Here is a 9,745-nt window from a genome sequence, read left to right on the forward strand (position 1 = left end):
CGTTGACAGAGGCCATAGTTGCCGCCCCAATACGAAAGGAATGAGATTTGTATCCAGTACTATCGATCCCTAGAATGCTTATTGACTTCTTCAAGACTGATGTAAACTGGTATCGAGTGAGTGGTGAACCCCCAAAATGACAAAAAAGTGGCCCCCCACACTTGGGACGAACTGCAAAATATTGTTCAAGCAATCTCACAGCACATACGTTTCCTTCATTCGCACTCACTTGAATATGAACACCCTTACCATACTGATCAGTCTTGGAAAGAGGGAGAAAAATATCAACAGTAGTTTTGTTTATGATTATTGTATTCTCGTATGTCACACCTCGATTAGAAGACTGGGCATCGGTTGTGAATTCCCCAACCCTCAAAAAGGCATGAAAAGCTAGTGAGAATGCTGCTTTAAAAAGAATAGCTTCGTAGTCAGATCGACAAACTTTGCCTACAACCCCTATCAACTTCTGAAGTAGCTCAACAGTTATAGGAAGACGTGAATCTCTGACTGGCTTAAGACGCCTCATACCTTCCAGCATTTTACGAACAACAAACTTGTCAGTTACATCTAATAGGTCATGAATCTTGCTGTAAAAACTTAAACCAGATATGTAGCTCTTTGCAGTAGAATATGCTGCTCCTTTAGCCGACAATAATGCAATGAATTGAACTACATGGGATAGCGGAAAAGGGGAAATATCTGGTAACTTGTATGTAACCCGGAACTCATTAAATCGCTTTAAAGCAATGTTATAAGCTTTTGCTGTGTTTTCCGATACTGATGAGCGAATGAGCTTATCTACTTCACAGCTGATATCAAATGTAGAAATCTGGGAGGAACAGGCTCTGGTTGGGCTTTTGCTTCTGGCTCCAAGACTCGAAATTTCCCCCACTGAAATCGAGATATGGCGTCCGCTATAAAATTGTCTACCCCAGCTATGTGTTGTGCTTTAAACTGAATATTGTATTGCATTGACACCAGAATAAGTTCTCTTAAAAGACACATAACTCTGTCTGATTTTGAAGTCTTCTTATTCAGGATAGTAGCCAAAGCACTGTTGTCAACTCGGAAAATGACTTTCTTATCTCGAAGGTCATTGCCCCATGTATGGATAGCTAGCAGAATTGGAACTAGCTCTAGGAAAGTTATATCGCGCAGTATCTCGGTTTTCTGCCAGGAGCAGGGCCATTTGAAAAAAGACCAGCTCTTATGGTAAAATGCCCCACAACCCAAGTCAGAGCTTCCTGCACTGTCCGTAAATAACTCCAACGATTGATCAGATAGCCAATCAGGATCTGGGAAGGTGTTGACTCCATTAAAATCCTCCATGAAAGTCAACCAAACCCTCGCATCATCCTTCATCCCTTTTGTAACCCGAATAAAATGATGAGGGAGCTTAGCACCAGACATTGCATTATAAAAACGCCTGTTAAAAGCTCTAGATGAAGGTATAGCCCTTCCACAAAAAACCAATAAGCCCACTATTGACTGTAAATCTTTCAATGTTATTTTTGTTTTGTTTACGAGTGTGTTTAAATTTGTGTTTAAAGCCAAAATTTTTTCCATGGGGATTCTAATTTTCCTCTCAATTGTATCTATTTCTAAACCTAAGAATACTAGCACAGTTATGGGCCCCTCAGTTTTCTCCTCTGCTACAGGCACTCCTAGCTCAGCACATATAGAATCAAAGGTTTTCATTAAGATCTCACAATCCCCTGTGTTCGCCTTGCCCCCAAATATGAAGTCGTCTAGATAATGATCAACTGAATCAAGACCAGACCTATGTTTGATCGCCCACTCCAAAAAAGAAGCAAACTTTTCAAATAAAGAACAAGATATTGAACACCCCATGGGGAGACATTTATCTATAAAATATTGGTTTTGAAACTGAAAACCTAACCTATCAAAATCTGCTGGGTTAACAGGCAGCAGACGGAAAGCTGATTGTATATCTTTCTTCGCTATTAAGCAACCTATACCTAGTGCTGATATTTTATCAACCACCTGATCAAATGAAGTGTAACTAACAGTACTTTTAGCAGGGTCAATGTAGTCATTGATACTTTCCCCAGCTGGATGTGATAAATGTGTTATGAGTCGCATGCCACCCGTTTTCTTTGGTACTAATCCTATGGGTGAAATGTGCAAGGTTGATATAGGTTTGCAAGGATAAGGGCCAGCAATTCTTCCTAATTCTATTTCTTTTGCTATTTTATTACCCAATTCATGACTATAAGAACATGCTGATGACAAATTTCTTGCCTCGGAGGTAACTCTAGGGCCAGTATATTGAAGCCTAAAGCCCTTTTGAAAACCTGATAATAATACGTGTGCAGCTTCTTTCCTTGGGTAGTCTTTAAGAAGTACTGAAAGATTGTGAATGTTAATTGGGGACTTTCCCAGAGCCCACAGGTTTTGCTGTGTTTCCTGGACGCTTACCACCGGTGGGGGCCGTGTTTGGTTGATGACTTGACTGTTGGGCACGAAAACGATACTGGTTATTATTTTGCTGAAAGCATTTTGAAGAGGAATGATTCCCATTACAGCGCAGGCATTTATGCTTATACTGACACTGGGGGCGAGAACACTGACCCTTGTAATTGTAATCATAACACTTGAGTGTACTTTGACTAGAAGTTGTGGCATTATTCATCAACGACACTGCTGGAGAGGACAACTGCATGTATATAAGCCAAAGTTCAGGATCAATCAATCCCCACGAAGCTAATGGTAACCTAGATTTACGCAGGCGGTACTGCTCGTCGTACTGCTTCCAACCCATGTTAGACGATCGAGAAGCACCTAATCGAACCGACTGCATATACTTCAGCATACCCTGCATCTGTTCAGGGTGTGCATCAATGTATATGCTCATGTATATGATAAAAGCGTCTGTCCAAGAGTTTATGTCATTTATCTTGATTTTTACTGTTTTGGGCTGAATAACCAACTCGCCCTCAACAATCGCAACTTTATGAGAAGCCTCAGGCTGGTTCACATTTTTGGGAAGAAGAATACTTAGGTCAATATATTCCCCATTTAAAATTTTCTGTTTATTTGCGTCAGAGACATGCAGGCCCAAATTATCACAGACCCCTGTTATAGGTTGGGGTTGAATGTTAAACTGTGTACCTATCATGGGTTGGGGATGCATGCTAAACTGCGTACCTGTCCCAACAGGTGTTCTTTCCCTGTTTCCAGCACTGGCATCCAAAGTTGGAATAATGTTAGGCCCCGGCTGAATTGTTGGCATGATTGTGTCGTCATTAGAAGCTGGCATCTGGTCTGTGCCTCTGCTTGACCTGGTACTCAACTTCTGTCTCTTAGCTTGGGCAGCAGTACCCCCTTTGCTCTTCGCTTTAGGCATGATCTCAAAATGTAAAACAATGCAATACATTCACACACTGTCATATGTACATCCAATATACTACCATATAAAGATATATGATCTCGAGTTACCTATAGCTATATACAGATATAGTACAGCTTTAGGAAAATATTATTGTAATGCTTAAAAACAACATTTTAATAAACATTTTTAACACCGACATAGAACAGGACTGAAAGTATCCCTTATAATAATAACCTATACATTTTACTAACACAAATTGGCTATAAAAAACCGCCTATATAAAATGCACGTATATGAGAATGACATGTGTAGTCTCATTATATTACTATATATTGATGACGACGTTGTGCACCACAGAGACGTTGAAACTAATTTATAATGAAATATCAAACAGTATTTACTTTAACCCGGGCTCTCGACACTGTCACACCTGCGCGCGATTAAATAATCAGCACATATTATATAACAATAGTCGGCCCCGGGTCTTACAAAAGTAAACAAGATAATGAAGATTCAAATGCTAATGACCCGTCAACGTGATGTGATTACCAATACCCGACGGACAAAAGCTTACGACATCCACATATAAGATCCATGGCATTAAAAGTAATACAATCGTATTAAATATTCGATATATAACCTGATCGAAACGGATGTATGCCCTTTCAACCACATCATGTGGCATGGCCGAACGATTGAAATTTACAAACATGGTGCAAATGCAAATTATTACATAAATACTCAAAAATGAACGTCATTACACACACACAAAGAATTATAGAATATTTCTACATGGTTTACATCAATTATTTCAGCCGGATCATATGTGGATGTCACAGATTTTACCACTTAGAAATTGTCGCCAAAATCCCGTCCCTGTATTCAAACGGAAGTAACTCGATGTGAAGGGAAGATAACTCAAAACTACATTTATTCCTTCAGTTATACTGAAAGGGAGATAACTCGAATTTACTAAAAGTATTGAATGTCTTCAGATAACTTGATTGACAGGTTATGCTGTAAATCTGAATTAATAGCACATTAAAAAAAAAAAAATCACTTTCGGGTGGAACAACTCGTTGCTTGGGTGAATTGTAAGTATTTTTTTATTTCCACAATAAGACAAACGGCATCCATCAGAGACAGTTTCCAAGTAGTCAAACTTCTTCCATGGGATTAAGATTTTGTTGAGGGAATTGTAGCATATGGTTCGTTTGATAGTTTGACGTATTTCGTATCAATGTGTTTGTTTATCGTTAACTACTACATAATCTTCCTATTCCAAGAAAGGTAACTCCTATTGCCTATAAACAGACGTACATGCTAAAGATTGTAAATAAAGATACATTTTACATACTGTCATGCATGCGAGGACACACAGTCTGTGATACATTTTTTTTAATGAGCTAATTGCATGATCGTATTTTCGTGATTACCAAAGTTAATGGCCAAAGATATATCCAGAAAAAGACCGCCGTGTTAACAATTGAGTAAAAATGATTCCTACAAAACAAACACTGTGTTGAAAACTGTTTCTTCAAAAATGGGGGAAATGCTCGTAATACATGCCGGATTATCTAATATAAGAATGAAATGATCTTACAAAGGTCTTACAGATACATTCTGTGACGAAATGGTTTGCTTCGAAGACATCGACAAATTGACAATTCGCCATGAAAGTGAAATACACACATCTCAAAGGTTACCCCGACGTGACCCCTTATGGAATGTTGTTAGATGTTCATGTAACGTAGTGAGAATGATCATCTAGATTTTGATTAGATTGGTTGATGAGCTTATATCCAACCAGTACAAATGCATAGGAAGTAAATAACGTATCAAAGCGTTAAAATAGCCCACTGATAAACTGTTTCGAGGTGTTTGTCTTCACACGAAACCGTGAAATTAATGAAAACCAGAACAGAGAATATAGATATGTATGTACATATATCCAATCCTTGCCGAAAAACGATACCACAATTTATTGTATTCCCGCCGCTGCCACCCAATACTGCATACATATGCTGTACATCGATGACAACCGTCACTATATGAATATATAAATAAATATGATTATCAAATTAAACATACATATTTACATATATATATATACGTTATATATGTAGTTTTCACCGACATCTTCGAAGTAGGTATTGCTATCATTTTTAGTTGAACGAAGTCTTTATGTAAATTTTTCATTCACAACATTTGCCTGCAGATGTGATATCAAACACTAGAATGCGTGTGCTGCATGAAACTAGAAGCCTCGTTTTTAGATTTCGGTAACATATACTAAAGTAGTTTGTTACGATCATCTTACATACACATGCTGTATCTCAATAACACCCGTCCTTATGGAATTATTTGAAGATATACATTTATATAACTTATAAAAAAAAAAGTCTTTGTGTAAATTTGTCATTCGCAATTTTGTTCAGTAGATGTGATATCAAAAACCATAATGGGCGCTTCGCGTTCGCTGCATGACACTAGAAGTCTCTTTCTTAGATTTTGGTAACATATACAATATATGTAAGGTTTAGTGACATTCTGTAAGATATTGTGACCGTAAATCGTACCGTCCAATGACAGTTGGCTCACCACACCCTTAGTTAATGATACCACACATAGTGTTCTATTGACAGTGGTCATCCCCATCGGTCCTAAAGGCGTCCTCTTCTTCCACAGTTGCTTTCCATCATACGTCATACATCTCACTTGATCACTAGCACACTCTGTTGTATAATAGCAATTATCCATCGCGATAATGTGATAGCCTATGTCACACCAGTCTTGTATCTGTACAACTGTTTGTCTATGTCCAGTCATGCTAACACGCTCCACCGTTCTTATTCTATTAGCAAAGTCCCATTTTAGACAAATGAAGTGTTGTTTGCTATATGCAATGTCTAAAAGGTAGCCGTTGTCCATACCGCACTGCAATGACGTGGACGTCTGTATCGTGTTGTCCTGTATTGCATACAATGTTATGCAGTTAGTAGTTTCATCCGACACGGCTACAGACGACGCGTTCACGACTGTCAATCCAACTGGAACGCCACCTAGACCGACGGAATGGAGGAAGTGGTAGGTAGAACTAAACAGCTTCAGTTTTATATTGTCCCTATCTAACACGATCACTCTGTCATCTGGTAACGCAACCATCCTCTGTACCACATAATTCCCTTCTTTAGTGTCCTCCTCAATCTTGGATGAGAACTTGGTGCAGTATGCGCCTGTAATGGGTAATGCTGTCACTGTGTCTTTTTTACCTAAAACAGAAGTATCACCAAACGATAACACCCTCCTTGTTTGTTAGTAAAGTTGCACCATACACTTTCTACAACATTATGCTGTCGGATCATTGTGTAAACTTGTTATGTAGCTGCTGAATAAATATAACAATACCACTAGAGTATATGACATTCTTGTCGTTTGATCGGTGTAGTTTTTTTTAACTTTGACCCGAACTACCTTCCTCTCGCGTGCTTTGTGTCACGTGGTTTTGGTTTAAGTCACCGGAAATCTATATTTTTATATTCTTTCGACTACCTCTTTAGACCTCTAGCATTACTGACAATTAATGCAAAGATGGAACAGTTCAATTATGTAGTTTTACATGTATGTCTAGCTAAATTCTTATCTCAAATGGCTAATATCCTCTTTGTCTTTTGTACAACCGTTTTGATACAAAATATATCTCATTCATCTCGCGTGTGAGACTTAAATGGACTTTTACCATTCCATTCGATCTGTTAATGAAATCATCTGCAAAAGTCTGATAATAAATTAATGTTCAAAAAGAAAAGATGGTGCGTTTTATGGTTATATTATCATATTCCAAATTTAATCAGGAAAATCCGAGTTTCTTCTGTCTGTTTAATTGAACCAACAACGTGGCAAAGGTTCTATCTGTGTTTTTTATATATTATTTCGCCACAAAAATGAAATTTATGAAATGCACTATTCAACTCCAAGCCATTTCATTTCAATTGAGCATGAACAATACACTTACCTTCGAGTCGGACGGCGCGGACTGATGCTGTTGTAGAGGAAATGATCTTGGCTGCATTGTCGTCAATATTATGTACCGCTTCATACAACTTATCATAGTCACCATATGAAATTATCTTCTTTGTCATCAAACTCCTACATATGTGTGCGAAGGTGTTAACATCTTTACCATATAATTGTTCACTCTCCAGGTAATGCGACAAAGCCTTCTGTAGCAGGGACCATTTTTCTGGTGAATTTGGACTGAATATGTCCATAAGCTTCCTCTCCATGTGCAAGTGAATCTGACGAATTTTCTTCTGGTCATATCCAGCCACGTTAGTCTAAAAATGTATAAAATTGGGTTGGCTAGAAGAATCATTTTCGGATTAATTGAGTACTTATAGAACGTGCATTTATCATGGAATCTTGGTACGAGAGTTGCATTATTATTTAGTATTCAAAAAATTAGATGACCAATATTTAAAATCTATGACAATTTTGATGGGTTGAAAAATACGTATTACTTGGTCCTAAATATCAAGAAAAGTTATCATCTCAATTACAATTCAGTATTAACAACCTGAATTGTGAGGAAAATTCCTGTAGATTTATTTTTTATTTATTAAGATCCTTTAGATATTCACTAGGCTATACTGTTAAAGTGGAAATGTTTGCGTCGTGGAAATTTTCGCTTGTTTCGCGACCATTAAATATCCGCGAAATAATCCACGCGAACATAATAACACGTGAAAATATTGACACGCGAATATTTCCACCAAATAAACTAAATACCATAAAATCCAAGATGCAAGTTCCTAGTGGTAGACCATATTTTGGCATTCAAGCGTCATATCGTCCGTGATGTGTAACGTTGTCATGGTGGGTCAAGAGACATGCATGGCTATACTAATTGACGTAGCGAACAGTTTGGAAGCTGACTTAGCGAAAATTTCAACGCGCAAAAATATCAAACTTACAGTATATATTAAGTTCTGTACAGTAAAGTAAAGTATATCGCAGTGATTCCCCATTCCTGTCTTAGATACAAACACCATCCTCTCTAAGTGATAACAATTTACTATACTCACGCTACAATTAATTCCCATAATGCCGGCCTCATTTGAAGTGGGAGAAAAGTTTTCCTCTCTAATCTTCCGTATCCGCTGAAAAAAGGAAACATATCTCCCAGTCATTCGTTGTGGGGAGTTTAACAATTGTCTATTGTCATCAGATCAACGTTATTTGCACTAAAGAACTACTAACCTGATATACATTATGTATTATGTTCTATTTTTAGATGGAAGAATATTCAGCTAACCTCACATAGACATCTCGTCTTCATAGGGAATGTTTGTATTTTTATATTTAAGCTACGATTTTCCACGTGGTTGTATTGAACGAAATATATTTCAATGTCCATTTCATGTGTTGCAACACAATTCGAATCTTCGAAAAAAGAGTGGTCTTGTGGAGGCAACCTCCAACACCATTGGACACCTAAAAATGTAAGTTTGTAAATACATGTACGTGGACGGTTTTCTGAGTGAGAGGGGGATATTATGGAAATGCTACTATAAGATGTTTCATACTTATCAAAGTGACAATAATTATTGTCGTTTGTCCTCCCCCTATCAAAGTGACAATAATTATTGTCGTTTGTCCTCCCCCTATCAAAGTGACAATAATTATTGTCGTTTGTCCTCCCCCTATCAAAGTGACAATACTTATTGTCGTTTACCCCCCATATCAAAGTGACAATAATTATTGTCGTTTGCCCCCCCCCCCCCCCCCCCTCCCCCTATCAAAGTGACAATTATTATTGTCGTTTGTCCTCCCCCTATCAAAGTGACAATAATTATTGTCGTTTGTCCTCCCCCTATCAAAGTGACAATAATTATTGTCGTTTGTCCTCCCCCTATCAAAGTGACAATACTTATTGTCGTTTACCCCCCATATCAAAGTGACAATAATTATTGTCGTTTGCCCCCCACCCCACCCCCCCCCTCCCCCTATCAAAGTGACAATAATTATTGTCGTTTGTCCTCCCCCTATCAAAGTGACAATAATTATTGTCGTTTGTCCTCCCCCTATCAAAGTGACAATAATTATTGTCGTTTGTCCTCCCCCTATCAAAGTGACAATACTTATTGTCGTTTACCCCCCATATCAAAGTGACAATAATTATTGTCGTTTGCCCCCCCCTCCCCCTATCAAAGTGACAATAATTATTGTCGTTTGTCCTCCCCCTATCAAAGTGACAATACTTATTGTTGTTTATCATCCCCCTATCAAAGTGACAATAATCATTGGATGATCTACTGAGAAATGAAACATATACATGTTTTAGTATCCTACGAGTACAACATACAACTCCAATACAACCTACCTTCTTTCTGT

The 9,745-nt window shown here is 37.9% G+C and overlaps 2 protein-coding genes across 2 annotated transcripts; both read right to left on the minus strand.

Annotated features, from left to right (window-relative positions):
• Positions 1 to 798: 798 nt before the first annotated feature.
• LOC117333882 lies at positions 799 to 1,410 on the minus strand. Its single transcript, XM_033893301.1, has one exon. It carries the CDS (start codon positions 1,408 to 1,410, stop codon positions 799 to 801), a length of 612 nt encoding a protein of 203 aa, XP_033749192.1.
• Positions 1,411 to 5,349: 3,939 nt separating this feature from the next.
• On the minus strand, positions 5,350 to 8,679 carry LOC117334077. The gene is made up of 3 exons (XM_033893516.1): positions 8,437 to 8,679; positions 7,368 to 7,689; positions 5,350 to 6,624 (listed from the first exon to the last, which is right to left on the minus strand). The coding sequence occupies exons 1-3, from the start codon at positions 8,539 to 8,541 to the stop codon at positions 5,771 to 5,773; spliced, it is 1,281 nt and encodes a 426-aa protein (XP_033749407.1). The 5' UTR covers positions 8,542 to 8,679; the 3' UTR covers positions 5,350 to 5,770.
• Positions 8,680 to 9,745: the final 1,066 nt, after the last annotated feature.

The sequence above is a fragment of the Pecten maximus genome, chromosome 9 (genome assembly GCF_902652985.1).
Source record: "Pecten maximus chromosome 9, xPecMax1.1, whole genome shotgun sequence".
In the NCBI taxonomy this organism is placed as follows: Eukaryota; Metazoa; Mollusca; class Bivalvia; order Pectinida; family Pectinidae; genus Pecten; species Pecten maximus.

What these genes read in the sequence shown, in the direction of transcription:
- LOC117333882 (XM_033893301.1), bottom strand. Translation starts at nt 1,410, where the DNA reads ATGTCTGGTGCTAAGCTCCCTCATCATTTTATTCGGGTTACAAAAGGG.
- LOC117334077 (XM_033893516.1), bottom strand. Translation starts at nt 8,541, where the DNA reads ATGACTGGGAGATATGTTTCCTTTTTTCAGCGGATACGGAAGATTAGA. An exon ending in TTATGGGAATTAATTGTAGC is followed by an intron (nt 7,690 to 8,436) that starts GTGAGTATAGTA and finishes ATACATTTTTAG; the next exon opens with ACTAACGTGGCTGGATATGA. An exon ending in CCGCGCCGTCCGACTCGAAG is followed by an intron (nt 6,625 to 7,367) that starts GTAAGTGTATTG and finishes CTTCTGTTTTAG; the next exon opens with GTAAAAAAGACACAGTGACA.